At 45.0% G+C, this 19681-nt stretch overlaps 1 protein-coding gene across 1 annotated transcript in view; it reads left to right on the top strand.

Annotated features, from left to right (window-relative positions):
- The window catches only part of NIPAL2 (NIPA like domain containing 2), a 73652-nt gene that overhangs the window by 11315 nt on the left and 42656 nt on the right, over positions 1-19681 (top strand). The window contains exons 2-3 of the mRNA XM_024105284.3: positions 13567-13635; positions 17602-17773. Coding sequence (XP_023961052.2) covers positions 13567-13635; positions 17602-17773 — 241 coding nt within the window. The remainder of the gene's footprint in view (positions 1-13566; positions 13636-17601; positions 17774-19681) is intronic.

Genomic DNA, 19681 nt, shown 5'->3' with positions numbered 1-19681 from the left:
ATTGGTTCTATGTAGTGTTTTAATGAATATTGTTATGTGTGGTATTAAGAAGTAGATGTGGAATGTTAAATATGTTAAATGTTCTTTTGATAATTGCTAATGGGTTGTTGATATAAAATGATGGGGGTATATGTTGTTACTATGGGGCCCGGATGTACCGGTGTGAATATTGTGGATGTGGCAGTATTTTAGCAAGGGGGAATGTAAGGGGACTGTTGCCCCCTTACTAACATTCAGTGGGGGTGTTTTGGTTGGCTAGCTCCCAGCATTAAAAGGGGAAGGGTCGATGGCAAATCAGAAGCTTGAGACTGCAGGTCCCCAGGAACAATGGGGAGAGGCCAATGCTCCAGATCAGCCTGATTGACAGGGCGGGCAGGCTAATCAGAGAGTCAGGAGGCCAGGGGGTCCCGTCCTCCGTGTGAACTGGAATTGCCTGGGTCAGACAGAGTGGGGCCGAGCTAAGGAGAGAGCAGGGGCCTGAGCTAAGTTGCTGGAAGCAGAGCTGCAGCCCCAAAAGCCAGAGCACAGCCCAGAGAGAGCAGACCTGCCCTGGGAGCAGAGCTGCAGCAGCCAGAGCCAGAGAGGACAGACAAGCAGCCAGGGCGCAGGTCAGAGCTGGGAGCAGAGTCGCAGAGCAGACCTGTCCTGGGAGCAGAGCTGTAGCAACCAGAGCCAGAGAGGCCAGAGAAGCAGCCCAGGGAGCTGAAGGCAGAGCAGCAGCTGCAGCCGTGCTGAGGCAGAGTGGAGCTGGAGTTAGGGCTGGAGCCGTCCGGAGCCGGGTGTGGTGAGCAGCTGGGGAGAGTGAGGGGGACCCTGGGCAGTGGGCCCAGCACAGGGAGACGCCTCAGCCAAGAGGCTCTGCAGGCCAGACTTGGAGGGGATCGTAACCCCGATCGGGCAGGGGCAATGCTGGAAAAAAGGGTCCTGCCACCTAGAGGCTGAGAGCGTGTGGCCACCGCCAGAGCAAGTGTCCGACCCGCAGCGTCTCTGCAGCACAGCCAGGGCCTGAGAAGGAGCCTGGGACCTACAAGGAACAGACTGTGAACTGCCCTGACGTTCCAGAGACACTGTTTGTGATGTTCCCTGCCACAGAGCTGGGTGACGTGTTTCCTTTAACCTTTCCCATTTTTCCTTATTCTTTTTAAAAATTATTAATTAAACAACTTGTATTTGCTTTAAATTGTATGAAATGATCAGTGGGTCAGGGAGGTGCCCAGTGCAGAGAGAGTACCCCAGAGTGGGGACACCCTAGCCCCTGTCCTGGGTGACCACAGCAGGGTTGGGGGTCGAGCCCCCCAGGAATCCTGGGCCCAGCCTTGTCGGGGTTTACGAGGATTCTGCCAGACAGGAGAGTGGAAGGGGAGTCCTCAACAGCAGGGAGGCCTCTGAATAAAGGAAGTGGGAGCGAGGACTCAGATCCTTTCGCTAGCCCACTTCACTGGGGTAGTGCAGAAGCCAGGAAAGTTCCCCACAATAGCGGGATCATTCCCCCGCTTACAATTAGATCCTCTCACAGGGCTTTAAATTTCACCCATTGTTTGACTAAAGCATCGCTTGTTTGGTTGAAGCATCACTTCCAGAAAGGCATCCAGTCTTGATATGAAGATACCACTTCCCTTGGTAGTTTGTTTCAAAGATTAATCACCGTCACTATTAAAAATGTGTGCCTTATTTCTAAATTGAATTTGTCTGACTTCAGCTTCCAGCCACTGGTTCTTGTTATGCCTTTCTCTGCTAGATTAAAGAGCCCTTTACTACCTGGTATTTTCTCCCTGTGAAGATCCTTTATACACTGTAATCAAGTCACCTCTCAGACTTCTTTTTGACAAGCTAAACAGACTGTGCTCTCTAAGGCCTTGTGTACCCGACACAGTTTTGTTGATAAAAGTCAGCTTTCATCACAAAACAGTGGAGGTGTACACGCTGAAATGCTCCTCCTGCTGATGTAACTCCCCTGCTACGCTGACATAATAAAACCACCTCAACAAGTGGTATAGATACGGTGACCAGATGTCCTGATTTTATAGGGACATTCCCGATTTTTTGGGTCTTTTTCTTATATAGGATCTTATTACCCCCCACCTCCATCCCGATTTTTCACATTTGCTGTCTGGTCACCCTAGGTATAGAGCTTTTGCGACATACTTAGAGTGACGTATCATCAATGTAGACACTGTGCTTCATTATGTCACCCTAATTGGCCTCCAGGAGATGTCCCACAATGCCCATCCTTACTGCTTCGTTAAGCAGTTTGAACTCCGCTGCCCTGAAGGTACACAGGTACCTCTCCCCTGTTTAAAGGCCTGTAGAAACAGTTGCACTGTGTTCATAACGCTCATCACCAGACCGATCAGCAGCTCAGGATCCATGCTGCCAGGCAGAGATGGTGGGCACACAGTTTACAAGGCCTGTTGAAAAATGGCGTGAAACGAAGTAGGAAGCCCATGGAATAAGGGGACGAAAAGAACTGCAACACGGGATGGCGAGCACGCCCTCATGATGCACTACAATCCATTCCCAGAGCTCCCAGCAGCAGAGGGTGACACAGGGTGGCAAATTGCTCAGTGGGATAGCAAGAGCAATGATTGTGGACGTGCTTCGTCGACAGTAGGAGAGTTGTATGGACATGCACAACCAATGTAATTAAAGGATCTTATGATAGTCAACATAACTTAAATCAACTTAACTCTGTAGTATAGACATGGCGTAAGTCTCTCCCTCTAAGAAGAGCGAGCCGCTTGCACACACGAGCAGACCAGGGACAGCTGCTGGTGAGCGTGGTGCCTGCCCCAGTGGGCAGGGCTGGAGGCGGTATAGCCACACCAGAGAAGCTGCCAGCACGGGGCTCTGGCTTCTGTGAGCAGTGGCCCAGCATGCTGCTTCTTTCACCGCTGCGCTTCCTAGTAGAGCCCTGCAGCTCCATGGATATCCACTTTATATCCGTGGATATCCGCATCCATGGATACAGTTCTGCAGATGCAGATATCCATGGATATAAAATTTTGTATCCACGCAAGGCTCTACCTCTAAGGCATTTTCTCCAGCTCTCAAATAATTGTAGTGGCTCCTTTTTGCCAGGATGAAGTTGTTTATTTTTTGATTTATCTGAGGACTGTAAAGGCATCGCCCATTTGATTCCTTAGTGCCAGTGTAATTCTGAGCTAAATGAAGGATTTATACTTGTGCTAATTTAGTTTATGTAGGAAGGTGAACATTACTGTTGAATTTGCTAGCCAGTAATTAAAATTAAATGTTGCTCTCTGTCAGGAGGGGGAATGCAGAGCAGAAGATGAGCTCAAGAAAACTTGTAAAATAAAAACACAGTTCCATGTATCATGCAAAAAGAAATAACTTAAACAGTACAGAGTTTGGAAGACTCTATTTTCAAAAAGATTTGGATGTCTCAGTCTTCAGAATGGGTCTGATTCAACTCCCATGATAATCAATTGAAAGACTCCCATTGATTCCAACAGAAGTTAAATCGGCTCAAAAACCAGGGTTTTGGATTTGTAGGGAAGCAGTAGAAGGTGTGTAATGGTGTTGAGGGATGTGACAGATCCTTTGGTAACCTGATAAATGAAGTTACACTATACAAGGCTGTAATTATTCCATTTGTAGTTTTGGTGACATTAATAAAGTAACAGTTATACATTCTTCTTTATAATATCACCGCAGACCCCCTGAAAAGAATAAACCTTGTTAACATGAATAGTTGGGTGTATACCCTTTCTCTCTAGTGACTAATCTGGACTTTGGAATGTACTACAGTAAACTTGGAGATAGCCAGTTGGTATGTAACTAAAAGATGAGAGCTAAAGAAATGCAGCATTGTTATTTTCGTAGGAGTGAGCAATGAAAATTCAACTAGCTTTCAAAAGTAAATGCATTCACTATCTAACAAAACAAACAAGGACTCAATTCACTGGCTTTACAAGTCACTCCATCTTCTTCAAAGGAGTTAACCGCTGATTTACATTCACGGTATCTAGACTAGAGTTGTTGGTCCTGCTGTAACAAATTTTAATTGGTTATCAGTTAGTGAATTAACCCGACATGATCACAAATGCTAATGTGGACACCTCACAAACAATTGCTCCTGGCCAGGGTTTACCTGATGGGTCAGCCACCACCAGAAGCAATGCTTGTGTTCTAGAACAAATGTTTGTGAAATGTGTACATTAGCATTTACAAGCAAAGTGTTAAATTACAACATGACCAAACACTCTAGTCTGGATAGAATGTGAGAGGGGAATCAGGCATCCTGTGTCCTAGGCACAGGGTGTCAGAAATCTAGTTTAAATGGGGTTTGTCTTGAATAGAAAGGTAGGAGCATTTGTTTTACAATACATTAACTAGCCCGTTCTAACTAACAGATGCTAAAACCCCAATGCTTCAAGTCAACCAGCTTAACATTTTAGTACATCTTGCCTTTACTAGAATTTTAGCTAACACATTCTAACTATACATATTTTATCCTAGTCAAGACAAACCCAATGTAACAACTAGTGTGGATTGCATTATTTCAGTCTACATTTTTTCTGTTTGTTTTGATCAGACTTCTACCTCACTTAAATCTACATTACAGAGGGTTTATTATAAAAGTTACATCAAAGTGGGGCCCTTGTGTGCATATGCAGACTTTCATCAAAATAATTGAGGGTATGAATTAAAACTGATTTAATTATTTTGGTTTCAGTATGTGTGTAGACAAGTCCTGGCTCCATTTAGTTTGTCCTGTGAGTCTAACTTATTTTCTCTCAACACTTTCTTTCCTTTTTTTTTTTTTTTTTTTTTTTTTTTTTTGGCTTTTGGCTTTGTTGTCACTGGGTTCTTGTATTTATCTACTCCTTTTCTGTTGATATTAATCTCCTTGCTTTATGTTTCTCTCTTTCCCCTGACAAGCTGTATTTCTCTGCAGTGACTAAGCCACCATGAATGTTATCATTTGGAGCCTTTGTTATCATGCAGCAATGATTCAGTCCTCAAGTCAAGTTGACAGACAGTGAAGCCTGTAGTGTCTGTGGAAAGCTCAGTCAAGCAAAGAATAACAGCTTTCATCTAGTCAGGATTCTAACAGCATCTCTTCACTGGTATGTCAGAGGCTACTAGAACAAAAGAAAAGGAGTGTGGGTTTCCAGGAGCTTAGAAAAGTTTCTGAAAAAGCAGCAAGTGGCTCAGGAAAATGTTTGCTGAACTCAGCTTCGTGTTTGTGCTTTGTTTTGGGTTTTGGGAGGTGCAGGGTTGAGGGAGGCTCTAAAAGGAGAGAGTAGGCCATTTTTTTTCTGGGCAGCAAGTCTGCAGTGCTCCTTATCAGCCTACTAGTTTACATAGGGTTAGCATACGTCCGGTTTTTCCCGGACATGTCCGGCTTTTTGGTAACACTGGTCTACAATTTTTGAGAAGTCGTCTGCTTCAGAAATAAAATGTGCTATTTATTATGTATTTTGATGTGCTGAATTCAAATATGACAATTAAAACAACTGCTTGGCTACTGTTTCTAAGATATTTAAGTTTTTACATTTTGTGTCTGTATATTGTGTAGATAGTAGAGTTTTAATCACAAATTGTAAACCTAGGTCTTTACATGTGTTTATGGTTGCTTTACATGATAATATTTCACCTGTCCTGTTTATGTAACACTTTAAAAATCAGCAAAAGGGTTATATAAATAAAATTTATTATGAAACAAAAGGCAAAAAACTATTCTGTACATAGTTTAGTCCGATTCAGTGTCTACTCGGCGTTTCTTGGCTTGTCTCTTGTATTCATTAAATGGAGCATCTCTTGTCACTGTCCAGCAATAGTCTGCAAGCATTGATGGGCTCCATTTGCCCTGATAGCGTTTCTCCATTGTTGCAATGTCCTGGTGAAATCGCTCGCCGTGCTCGTCGCTCACTGCGCCGCAGTTCGGTGGAAAAAAATCTAGATGAGAGTGCAAAAAATGTATCTTTAGTGACATGTTGCAACCAAGGCTTTTGTATGCCTTGAGGAGGTTTTCCACCAACAACCTGTAGTTGTCTGCCTTGTTGTTTCCGAGAAAATTTATTGCCACTAACTGGAAGGCTTTCCATGCCATCTTTTCCTTGCCACGCAGTGCATGGTCAAATGCATCATCTCAAAGAAGTTCACGAATCTGAGGACCAACAAAGACACCTTCCTTTATCTTAGCTTCACTTAACCTTGAAAATTTTCCACGGAGATACTTGAAAGCTGCTTGTGTTTTGTCAATGGCCTTGACAGAGTTATTCATCATACCCAGCTTGATGTGTAAGGATGGTGACAAAATCTTCCTTGATTCAACAAGTGGTGGATGCTGAACACTTTTCCTCCCAGGCTCCAATGACTGTTGGAGTGGCCAATCTTTCTTGATGTAGTGGGGATCTCTTGCACGACTATCCCATTCGTAGAGAAAACAGCAGTACTTTGTGTATCCAGTCTGCAGACCAAGCAAGAGAGCAACAACCTTCAAATCGCCACAAAGCTGCCACTGATGTTGGTCATAGTTTATGCACCTCAAAAGTTGTTTCATGTTGTCATGGGTGTCCCTCATATGCACTGCATGACCAACTGGAATTGATGGCAAAACATTGCCATTATGCAGTAAAACAGCTTTAAGACTCGTCTTCGATGAATCAATGAACAGTCTCCACTCATCTGGATCATGAACAATGTTGAGGGCTGCCATCACACCATCGATGTTGTTGCAGGCTACAATATCACCTTCCATGAAGAAGAATGGGACAAGATCCTTTTGGCGGTCACGGAACATGGAAACCCTAACATCACCTGCCAGGAGATTCCACTGCTGTAGTCTGGAGCCCAACAGCTCTTCCTTACTCTTGGGTAGTTCCAAATCCCTGACAAGGTCATTCAGTTCACCTTGTGTTATGAGGTGTGGTTCAGAGGAAGAGGATGGGAGAAAATGTGGGTCCTGTGACATTGATGGTTCAGGACCAGAAGTTTCATCCTCTTCCTCGTCTGACTCAAGTGAGAATGATTCTGGTGCATCAGGAACCGGCAGTCCTTCTCCGTGGGGTACTGGGCGTATAGCTGATGGAATGTTTGGATACTGCACAGTCCACTTTTTCTTCTTTGACGCACCTTTCCCAACTGGAGGCACCATGCAGAAGTAACAATTGCTGGTATGATCTGTTGGCTCTCTCCAAATCATTGGCACTGCAAAAGGCATAGATTTCCTTTTCCTGTTCAACCACTGGCGAAGATTTGTTGCACAAGTGTTGCAGCATATGTGTGGGGCCCACCTCTTGTCCAGATCTCCAATTTTGCAGCCAAAATAAAGGTGATAGGCTTTCTTAACCATAGTGGTTATACTGCGCTTTTGTGATGTAAAAGTCACTTCACCACAAACATAGCAGAAGTTATCTGCACTGTTCACACAAGTACGAGGCATCTCTGCTCACTTTGGCTAAACAGAAATGTGTCCCTTTGCAAAATCAAACACTGACAAATAAGAGAGCACGACACTGTATGATTTTTAGAGCTGATATAGCTCTAGAATTTGTTCAGCAGAGTGATGTAAGCTTCGTTATGATTGCATTACCCATGACTTCTAGGAATAACATGATGCAATTCATATCATGTATGACGCAATACCAGCTTCAGATTGCATTATTCATTGTTTTGCCTAAAAAGCAAGTACTGTCCAAACCCAGTCATAGATTTATTCATAGATCCAGTCAAAGATGTATTTTAGTCATTTCTGGTTTAAATTGAGATCCCTTCCCTTTATAACTCACTTATCCTCCGCCATTCCCAAGTCAAGGGTCGTATATACTGACCCAATAGCATATCTTGAAAACTAGAGCCATTCAACAATTTTAAGCATCATTTTCGTTCTCAGTGAGCCAGAATTAGTAAAGTTTGACTACATTTATTTCAGAAGCATTTTGGCTGTAGAGCAGTGTAATCAAACCCCCGTCCGGGGGGAATTGCCAAAAAGCCAAACATGTCCGGGAAAAATACCGGCCGGGCACTTCCCCTCTCGGGCTCCAGCTGCTCTGCTCCTCCCCTGACTCTTCGGCTCTGTTTAAGAGCCGAGCTGCCCGAGCGCTCCGGCTTCGGGCAGCCCCCTTGCCTCCAGACCCTGCGCCGCCGGAGCAGAGCAGCTGGAGCCCGGGAAGGGAAGTGCCCAGCCGGCGGCTGGGGTCCGGAGGCAAGGGGGCTGCCCGAAGCTGGAGCGCTCGGGCAGCTCGGCTCTTAAACAGAGCCGAAGAGTCAGGGGAGGAGCACAGCAGCCGGAGCCCAGGAGGGGAAATGCCTGGCCGGGGGCGCAGGGTCCGGAGGCCTGGGGGCTGCCCGAAGCCCGAGCGCTACCCGCTTCACGGTTTGCCGGGCAGCCTCCAGACCCTGCGCCCCCGGCCGGGCACTTCCCCTCCTGGGCTCCAGCTGCGCTGGGGAAGTGCCAGCCGGGGGCGCAGGGTCTGGAGGCTGCCCGGCAAACCGTGAAGCGGGTAGCGCTCAGGCAGCCCTTTTCACGTGGCTGGGAGGGAGGAGGGGGAGTTAGGGTGGGGACTTTGGGGAAGGGGTGGGGGAATGGGCGGAGTTGGGGCGGGAAAGGGGTGGAGTTGGGGCGGGGCCAGGAGTGGGAAAGGGGCGGGGCCCGGGCCTGTGGAGTGTCCTCTATTTTTTAAATATGGTAACCCTAGTTTACATTTCTAGCTAAAACTAGAGTGTGCAGGAACAGGCTGACAATTCTGGAAGATTATCAGCAAGTGCTAGGACTCGAGTATTTGGCTAAACAACTGTTGTTAGAAGACTCTCTGAGTTGGAGAAAACTATGCTCTGAGTTGGAAAAAGCTTGAGTTCTTTCCTTCATTCTGTTATTAAGTGGCAACACTTTTCTTGGTGCTGCATACAAGACAGAAGAAGACCTGGCCTTTGCTCTGAAAATTGCCTAAATTGATAATATAATTTCTTACCTGGGGGGGTGGAGCAGGGGCGGGAAGAGGCAGGGCGGAGCGGGCTGGGGCCAGGTCACTTGCTGCTGCCAGGCCCCCCACTAACCTTTCAGGCCCCCCTGGACCCCGCATCCCCCTAAAGCACGGAGCTCACCAAAGCGCAGGGCCCGAGGCAGTTGACCCGGTCCATCCTTTTGACGGGATGGCTCTGAAAATATAACCCAAACATTGGTGGAGCCGGGCCCACCTTCCTGAATATTGGTGGAGCATGGGCGCCATGGGCCCATATAACTCGCCGTATATGGACAAGGCAGTGTATACCTTATCACATGTTGGGCTGGTTGAGTTAGGGTATGTCTACACGGCAGCTGGAAGGTATAATTGCCAACTTGGGTAGATGTATACATGCTTGCTCTGATCGAGCTAGCATGCTAAATATAGCAGTGTGGCTGCAGCGGCTTAGGCTAGTTCCCAAGTACAAGCCTGTTCAAGACCCTAGGTAGTACTCAGGTGGCTAGCCTGAGCTGCCACCTGTGCCACGTTGCTATTTTAGAGTGCTAACAAGGGTTGCCAACTTTCTAATTGCTGACAACTGGACCCCCCCCTTGCCACACCTCTTCCTCCAAGGCCCTATCCCCTGCTCCACCTCTTCCTCCAGGCTGCCCGCTCGCTCCTCTCCCTCTCTTTACCCATCACTCGCTGTTCTCCCCCTTCCTTGTAGCTGGGCTCGCTCTGCTTCGAAGCTGCAGCCTGACATGGAGCCTGCTGCCTGCCTGCCCATGAGATGCAGGTAGGTTGATAACCCAGGGCCCTCTTCCCCCCGGCCTGTGGTAACTGGACTTTTGGTGTCTGGTCAGTACATCTGACTGGACACTGCCATGTCCCCTTTTTGACCGGACTTTCCAGTTGAAAACTGGGCACCTGGCAACCCTAGCGCTAACTGCTAAACTTCACATGGCCACACTGCTATTTTAGCACACGAACTCAAGCAGAGCTGGAAACGTACATCTACTCAAGCTGGAAATTACACCTCCCACTAAGGTTGCCGACTTTCTAATGGCACAAAACCGAATACCCTAGCCCTGCCACTTCCCTGAGGCCCCACCCCCTGAGGCACCGCCCCCACTCACTACATTTCCCCTGCCTCGGTGGCTTGCTTTCCCCCACCCTCACTCGCTTTCACAGGGCTAGAGCAGGGGCTTGGAGTGCAGGAGGGAGTCAGGGTTCTGGGCTGGGGGTGCAGGCTCTGGGGTGGGGCCGGGGGTTGGGACTCAGGGTTACCTTGGTTAGCTCCCAGTCAACGGTGTAGAGGAGCGTGCGCCCCAGAAGCGGCCAGCAGTCCAGCGCTAGTAGATGTGGGGGCAGGAGGCTCTGTGTGCTGCTCTCACCCGCAGGCACTGCCCCCGCCAGGGGGCAGTGCACAGAGCCCCGTAGTCCCCCTGCCTAGGAGCCGGACCTGCTGGCTGCTTCTGGGGCGCAGCACGGTACCAGGACAGGTAGGGACTAGCCTGCCTTAGCGCTGCAGCACTGCTGACTGGACCTTTAACGGCCCGGTTGGTGGTGCTGACTGGAGCCGCCAGGGTCCTTATTCAACTAGGTGTTCCAGTCGAAAACTGGACACCTGGTCACCCTGCCTCCCAGCTGCAGTGTAGACATAACCTGAGAGGCTAGACTTGAGCTAGCTGAACCAGCACAGTGTTAAAGTATACACTGCCTTGCCTGCGCTAGACTGAAATGTGTTAGCCTATTAGCTAGCATGCTAGCACCATGCTTAAATCCTAGTCTGGACAAAGACCAAAGGACTGTAGCAATCAGGGCTGGCTCCAGGCACCAGCAAAACAAGCAGGTGCTTGGGGCGGCACATTTCTAGGGGCAGCATTCTGGCGCCGGCCATCATAGGCACCGACTCCGGGGCATGGGGGAAAAAGTGTCCCTGCCGCCCCAGCTCGCCTCTGCCCGCTCCCCTGAGTGCGCCACTGCCGCTCCACTTCTCCCCCCTCCCTCCCAGGCTTGCCGCATGCTAAACAGCTGTTTCGCGCAGCAAGGCTGGGAGGGAGGAGAAGCCGCGCAGAGAGACGCTTGGGGGAGGCGGCGGTGGTGGAGCGGAGGTGAGCTGGAGCGGGGAGCGGTTCCTCTACCCCCCCGTTACTTCCTGCGCCCCCCACCCTAGCTCACCTCCGCTGCGCCTGCTCCCCTGAATGCGCCGCTGCTCTGCTTCTCCCCCCTCCCTCGCCTGAGAGGGAGGGGGGAGAAGCGGAGCGGCAGCGCGCCCGGGGGAGCAGGCGGAGCGGAGGTGAGCTACGTCGGGAGGTTGCGGGGGGCGCCCCGCAGGAAGCAATGGGGGGGGAGAATGCGGCATACCTGGGGGAGAAGGTGGAGCTGGGGATTTGGGGAAGGGGTGGAGTTGGGGCGGAGCCAGGGGCAGGAGGCCACGAAAAAAAGCGGGGGCAGCCAAAAATTTTTTTGCTTGGGGCGGCAAAAATCCTAGAGCCGGCCCTGGTAGCAATATCCTAGATAAACCTTTTTGAATTAAATTAAACCTTATTACATTAAGTTTAATACCTTTGGGGTCCATTAAAAATGCAGTTGTTTGGTTATTGTGAGAGTGTATGTAACTTCTCTAGGAAGAGGGGGCATGCTGATCTAATTCCTCCAGCTATCACCCTTTTTGAGTCTTCACTCTAGGGAGGAGACCCATTGTCTGACTGATTCAGGGTCTCTTCAGAAGTTCAGACTGGATTCTCCAGAGACCTGCAGACAAAGAAAGGACTTTGGGATAAGTAACTGACTCAGGGCTTTTGTTCTGATCCAGCCAACTGACAGGCCCTCCTGTGGGCCCCAATCCTTAACGAAGGGTTGGAAGGACTTTGGCCTACTGAGGCCCCGTAAGCCTGTGTTCTTGTTCTGAGCAAAGAGTGTGATGAACTTGAAACCACAGGAAAACCCCTGGGGTGGGGTTTTGAAGGACTGCTTCTGCCAGAGCCCATGTTGGAGGGGGTGATCTCTGGTAAGTTTATCATGTGTTTAGATTCTTTTGTTGTTTTTAATATCTTTTCTCTCTAATGCTTTTCCCTTTTAAGAATAAGATAGGCGTGCTTAGGTAGAATTGTATGGTCACTTATAAATGTGGGCAACTTATTAGTCTCTGAAGAAAAAGCAAGCAGGCCTGCTTAGACAGACTGTTTTTTGATGTCTTTTCAACCTCTCTGGCCACTCAGTAACAGACCTGTAGGTGTCAATTTTGCAACAGAAAGACTTCAAAAACAGACTCCAAAGAGAAACTGCTGAGCTTGAATTGATTTGCAAATTAGATACCATTAACTCTGGCTTGAATAGAGACTGGGAATGGCTGAGTCATTACACTACTTGAATCTATTTCCTTATGATAACTATCCTTACACCTCTTGTCAACTGCCTGTAATTGTCCATCTTGATTATCACTACAAAAGTTTTTTTCCTGCTGATAATAGGTCATCTTAATTAATTAGCCTCTTAGAACTGGTATGGTATCTTCTCTGTATGTGTATATATACTCTTATTATATGTTCCAGTCTATGCATCCGATGAAGTGGGCTGTAGCCCATGAATAAATTTGTTAGTCTCTAAGGTGCCACAAGTACTCCTGTTCTTTTTACGGATACAGACAAACACGGCTGCTACTCTGAAACCTGTCTTTTGATGGGTAGGGAAAAGTGAAGGTAGGGAACTGTTCAGCCTGGGAATACCCAAGTCAGATGGGAGAAAGACAACTGCTTGGGAACCAGAAGCCTGAGAGTGGGGCCCTTGCTGGACCATAGAGGGGGAATAGAGATGCAGTTTTCCTGAACAGTGACACATGGTACTAGAACATGGTTTCCACCCTGCCAAGACCATACTGTATTATACCATGATCAGGACACAACTGTTATAACATGGTGCACCCACACAGGTAACTTTGTAGTGTAGTCTGGCCTTTGAGCTTGCTGAAGTAGCACCTAAATATCTTTTTTTCCCCAAATAATGTATGCTGTTTTTATTTTTTGAATTTCCCAACTTTATGTAAAGTTCGCAAATCTTATTGAAAAGCAGACATCCCAATTCGAACAGAATGTGATGAAATAACAAAATGCATTAAGGAAGTTATCAGGATACCTGTGTTGCTGGATGTCATGTGTCATATGATGAATACATTAGTACACAAATGACTGTGCTGTGGTGTGCACAGTCTGATTGCTGTTGACTTCGATTCTAGCCTCTATAATAAAATTGTTAAACATTCTTAGCTGTATAAAAAAATTCACGTCAGTATAACATTTTCTCAAATGCTATCAAGCTTTCTTTGGGTATAATACAATGTGTTCTGTCAAAGGATGGCAAAAACAACTGTACAATGGAATAACATTTCAATTTACAGTTGTTTACTGCTCATGTCGCAGGCAGAATGCACCATCTTCATTATCTTTATGGGTATTCAGGCAGAGGCTTTCCTCGTTGATTTACTTAGTGAGGCATGAATTCAATAACTGAAAAAAATCAATTATTTGGGGTTTTTTATTCCTGATTTATCCTTTTACAAAAGTGTTAGCAGGATCCTTCTGTTCTATTACCCTGTATAAATTCATAAGTAGCAATGTTTTAATTTTCTTTGTTTTTTAATTAAATTTTGCAGACTCAGCTCTTGGGTGTTTTGCTGGCAATCACTGGAAATTTTCTGATTAGTATCTCTTTGAATATCCAGGTATGAAATATTTGTTTCTAATTATTTGGATTTATTTAAATTTTAGTAAATGATGTATGTTTTATTATTTAATTAAAGGACTTTTTAAATAATCATTTTAATAGTCCATTGAAATGTAGACTTCCTTCCCCAGTGACTCTGTGATAGTGCACTGGTTCTCTACCTTTTCTGTGTGACCCCATGTTACATCAGAAGAAAGTTTCAGGATTCCTCCTTCCAACTAGCCATAAAAACAGGAAAGCAGATCACTACACCCTTGGACCTCTTCATGATCTCAGTGGTGATTGTCACCCTCAGCTTGAGAGCCAGTGTGTTAGTGAATGCAAATCCTAAAGAGAAGCTGCCCATAAACAAAGGCTCCCAATCCTGTTTAATAGAACTAGTCTTGTAAATAAATTAACGGGGGGGAGGGATACCTCAGTGGTTTGAGCATTGGCCTGCTAAACCCAGGGTTGTGAGTTCAATCCTTGAGGGCCCTATTTAGGGATCTGGGGCACAAAACAAACAAACAAACCTACTTATCAGGGACAGTATTTGGTCCTGCTAATGAAGGCAGGGGACTGTACCTGATGACCTTTCAAGGTCCCTTCCAGTTCTATGAGACAGGTATATCTCCATATATTATAACACGTTTACTTAAGTGTTTGCAAGATTGGGGCCGAAAGCAATGCTTGCCAGACTAGTTTCATTGTGCAAGCTGAAGGAAACACTAATAATAAATAGCATAAAAGACAAAAAGCAAACTGAGGTCCTGACCTTGCACCTTTACCTTCAAGAGTAATCCGTTGAACCCAGTTGGACTGTTGGCATGAGTAAGGATCACTGAGGTGAATTCTTAAAATCTCTTCTGTTTTAATAATCAAAATTGCTACTAGTTAAACAGTAACAATTTTTTTATTGTGATTTTTTTTTATCTTGAAAATGTCCCTTTAAGTTTTTTCAGTAATCTTACAGATGAATTTTACTGGCAGAATCCATGTTTGAAGCTTCAAAGATTTAAAAAAGAAAAGAAAAGCAATTTCTCACAAAATTACTTTGGTAACATTGTATTCAGGCTTTTTTAAGCTCTCTTAGTATAAAACTGATTTTGTCTATTAAGGATGCAACTGCAAATCTATCTCTCAGCATAATCTCTTTTACACAATCTTTCATGAAAGTCTTCACCAGCCCACTCCTATTTTCTTAAGTGGATTTAGTGCTTTTGAATTATTCTAGATTGACAGCCCCAGAAACAGAAGTACTCTGTGTATCTGCAGACCCCTTGTAATTTGCCATTGTTCTCTAAGACGAGCCAGTGTTCCTCAATTCTGGGTTGGAGACTAGGATCTCCTCTAACGGGAGTAGATCCAACTCGCGTGGAAAATCTCTCCCATTAACTACAGTGGAAGTTTGATCAAGGCCAGGGTGAAGAGGTAATTCAGAGTTTCTGTCCCTAGTCTTGCTTAAAGTGTTTTTTGTAAGGTGGACCTTCACTAGGAAGCACATTGAGATTACACAGGCCTGCAAACAAGCTTTAACTTTTATTCTTTAACAACCTGGGCTGGATTTGAACTGAAGCATCTTCCTTTCTTTAAACACTGTGTACAAACTTAATAAAGACTTACTCCCTTTCCCCATGAATAACCAATTGCAGCAGAAACTTCTGTTGCGCTATAAAAATGGTATTGTCCCCTTTAGTAATGAAAGAGAGGTTTATTAAATGGACACCTGACTTCTTTAAACCCCAACATTTATTTTCCTATTAATATTAATGGGATATAGGCCAAATTTTGTTACTCTTCACTATCCCACCCACCAAATGACCCCTTCTCCTTGTGTTCCCTTCCCCGCCTCCATTGGTCCCCAAATAAAAAAGCAGTCTGCAAACAAACGCACCAAAGTCAGTACAAATTTGTGACTGTATTTCAGCTGCATTGGAAATGCCCTCAGAACTCCCATGTGGGCAAAATACTTATTCTTGGAGCATGAGCAGTCTGAACAGAGGAGGATGTGTAAGAGCTGCCAGTGGATTGGGGTTGTATGATCAAATACATGGAAAGTGTCTCTTCATGCACTCTAGAATTTTTCTCAGGGCCTCCATGTTGTTTTTTGCAGGTGAGGGAACAGAATGAGGGTACAATTAGAGCTAATCAGAAATTTTCCTTCAAAATTGTTTTTCAATAGAAAATTAGGTTTTTGACTAAATGGAATTTCTCACCCAAAGTGTCAGCTTTCTGTGGATAATTTTTTTAAACTGAAGCCTGAAAATTGAAATATTTCAGACAAAAGCCAAAATAAGTTGATTCTGAAATGCCACTCTGGTGCCTCATGAGAGTTGTAGTTCAGCTGCCTTATCTTCCCATTCTGCTTCATGGTCAGGCTCCCCTGCTGGACGTCATTCTGCAGGGTGCACTACAGCCGTGCACCTGCCATGATGCACCACCTCCCCTCATCAAGAGGCAAGACCACGATGCCTCATGGGAGATGTCATCTGACCAGAGAGCCCAGCCTCTAGAGGAGAACGGGACACCTGAACTACAACTCCCATGAGGCACTGCATCTGCATTTCCAAATCAAAATGTTTTGGTTTTAGAATTTTTTTGCCAAAAAACTGAAATTTTCTACAAGGAAAAAGGCATTTTCCCAACTAGTTCTAGGTAGAGCAGTAACACCAACTCTCTTGGTTACTACCTCTTACACTGTGCAGAAGGGCTGGTGAGAAATTTGGCTCTGTATGTGAGACCATATAGATGATTATTTATGTATGTATTTGTAGTAACATAGTACCTAGGAGCCTTAGTCATAGACCAGGACCCCATTGTGCTAGATGATGTACAAACACAGAACAAAAAAATGGTTCCAGCTCCAAAGAGTTTGTAATCTAAGTATAAGACAAGAGACAACAGATGGATACAGACAGATGGGAGAAACCGAGACAATATTAGGCAGCGTGATAGGCAGGGTATCACGAACTAGCAAGACTAGCATAGTGAAAATTGCATATCCACCCAATAATTATACATTCTTGACTATCATCTACTCACTCCTTTAAGTGATTTCAGTGCAGCCGGAACCCTATTTTAGAAGACCTGAATGACCACGGTCATCAAAACATCCGGTCACGGCACAATTTAAGGTGTAAAACTAAATAGAAAACAATTACCATACAAGTAAATAGTACTTCTGCCCTGTAGAAAAAGGTGTTGACAAACTGTTATTTGCCTATGTTATACAGTACTGTTGAAATAGAAATTAAGACATTTGGAACATAGACAGTGTTGACAAACTTTCTTTCACTGAGACTAAGCCAATCCAGATTATGCTTTACAATGTGCAGGTGTTTGTTTGTTTGTTTGTATAGCAGGTGATCATGGCCCAAATCCTGCTTGCTTTACTAATGTGCGTGATCCTACTAAAGTCATGCATGAGTTAGGTGAGCAGAAATAGGCCTCTGTCTTGTGTGAAAGGAATGCCAGTTCCTCCTGATACTAGCCAGGCTTAGTTGCACAGTTTTATTCTTAAGCTCCTTTGAAGCCACTTCATGGATCAGCTAGAAGGAGCACATTCCTCTATGGCCAACTTCACCTAGTTTGTGGCTTCAGCTTCATACATTGCCGCTTAGGCTCCCCTGGGAATTTTTTTTTTCTTCCTGAAAAACCCTTTGAGATAACACCAGAGGCTTGTAGTATTAGCCACCTAGACTATATATTAACTTCAGAGTGCCTTGATATTTTTTTTCTAGTGGGGTAGATTTTTCATCCTTTCAAACCAGGGTATTTGGTTAAGGAAGCATCAAGCCAAAGTAGCACTGTATTAGTACAAAGCACTATGTCTGCAACATCAAACTGAAACTAATTTTAAAAAAAGATGAAATCTTGATGTACCTGGAATTTGCAGTTGACAGGCCCCCTAATTACTCAAATTTCATTCTATGTATTAACACAATGAAAGCTTCTTTTTCATCTGTTCCTAATAATTAATTTCCAGAAATATGCTCATCTCCGACTGGCATGCCAAGCAAATCAAAAGCCCTATTACACAAGCAAGCTGTGGTGGTGTGGAATTATCCTCATGGGGCTTGGAGAGCTGGGAAACGCTGCAGCTTATGGATTTGCTCCAGCCACCCTTATAGCTCCATTAGGATGTGTATCCGTCATAGGTGAGCTGGTTTTCCATGTTTTATTTATGTAGATATTTTACTAAACAGTTGTTAGTGAGAAATATAAGAAAAATACAAGAGGGATTGCAGAGAGAAGAGAGAATTTGGGGGGGAAATAGGGCTATTACAGTCTGGAAGTGAATGAATCATACAATTGAATAGGATGTAATTTTAAAATAAACCCCCTACTCAGTGCAAAATATCCCGTATTAATCTATCCCATAGTTTGGCTTAGTGGTCTAGGATAATTCTGTGTAGAACTGCAGTACATGTTGATAGTGGGTCAATATCCAGTTGTTTGAGGTACCCCACAATGGGGCCTGAGCCAAGGCCAATTGACATCGACAGAAGTCATTCCTTTGACTTCAGTGAGCTTTGGATTGAGCCTTTTGTGCTTAAATACTTTCTCTGTCTGTCTTATACAGTTGTCTCTCACTGTGGCATCAGGTGGCTTTCCCCTGCTGTCCCTTGCCCATCGCCATCCTCCATGCAGACTTATGCATGGCCTCCACACAGACCCTTTCTGGCACTCCGTTCTCCCTCTGCCCTATGCTCTATTGTTGGCTCCACAAGAACTACTGTACTAGGAAGCTTAAACAGTGCTGAGTGGCTCTCCTGAGCCCTTGCACCAGAGTGAATGCCACGCTGTGCATTTGCACCGAGTTGTGCTTTTCCTCAGATTAATGTCTTTGGTTCCTTCTCTCTTTTGGGAAGTTTATTAAGTGCATAAACTATTCTACCTCCTCTGATAAGAGGTTTGTGTGGTTAGAGAGGCCTACAAAATTCCAGAAACCTTCACTTTGTTCTGGGGCACTACTAATGCTGCCATCTTGTGCTTTCATAGGACAAATTAACAGACCTTTCAAATAATTATTTATACCATGGGCCTTATTTTATTATTTCTTATTCCATATTTAGAGCCTTTTATTAATGCATTTAAGCACCCAACCACTACAGGGCCAAAATCTTTTTATCATTTTAGTTATGGTGGTGGTATTTCATTTATATTCTGTTTCTTCTTTTCTGGGGAACTCTATTTTTAAACAGTTTTGTCTCATCTGTACCAGTGGAAATTACAGTAGATAGGCTAACATAGCACAGAAGCTGTAGAAATAGGAATTCACTGGTGCAGCTGCATCCCTTAATAATGTTGCTTCACATCCAAAACTGAAGCATCCAGTGCAGCCGTATCAGGATCCAGGTACACTGGAGTTCATCTTGACACCAGAAACAGCATGTATTTCATGGACTCTCTCTTTCTATCAGTTATCCTCCTCGACTCAACACTTCTGAAAATGATGCTGCATCCTAGAGTCTTTCTTCAGAAAGGCTGAGTTCTCTTCCCTGCAGACTTCCTGGCTGTAGTGGAAGGATTCATTCATGCATGCATGCGTGAGGGGTGTGTGTGTGTGTGTGTGTGTGTGTGTGTGTGTGTGTGTGTGTGTGTAAGGAGGGAAGGTGTAGGCAGCTTACGGTACCCTTTAACATTAAAATGTCCCTGAGTTTTGGCATCAAGTCCAACTGTACATCAGCACACACAATCCTTGGAAGGATTTACCATAGAAGGAAATGAAATATTTACCTGAGGATCAAACAGTATGTTGGGCTGACACATATATATGTGCTTTCTAGTGGCAATAGTTATAACTTCAGCAATTGCAAATCTTGCCAGTTCCAGATGTCTCTGAACACTAAAGAAGCATTGTTCAGATAAAAATCAGTATTAAAAAATTACCCAGCAACCCATTAGAATTTGAAAAGTATTTTTCTTTTAATTTTTCATTTCTTCATTCTACTTTATATTGTGTTTACTTTTTGCACTTTATGCAGTTTGGACAACAAAACTAGATCTGGTCAGTTTCACATTCTTTGTATCTTTCTCTCCACCTACCTTTGCAGGGAAATGTC

The sequence above is a fragment of the Chrysemys picta genome, chromosome 2 (genome assembly GCF_011386835.1).
Source record: "Chrysemys picta bellii isolate R12L10 chromosome 2, ASM1138683v2, whole genome shotgun sequence".
NCBI classification, from domain to species: domain Eukaryota; kingdom Metazoa; phylum Chordata; order Testudines; family Emydidae; genus Chrysemys; species Chrysemys picta.
This window is presented reverse-complemented; position numbering and strand designations above follow the sequence as displayed.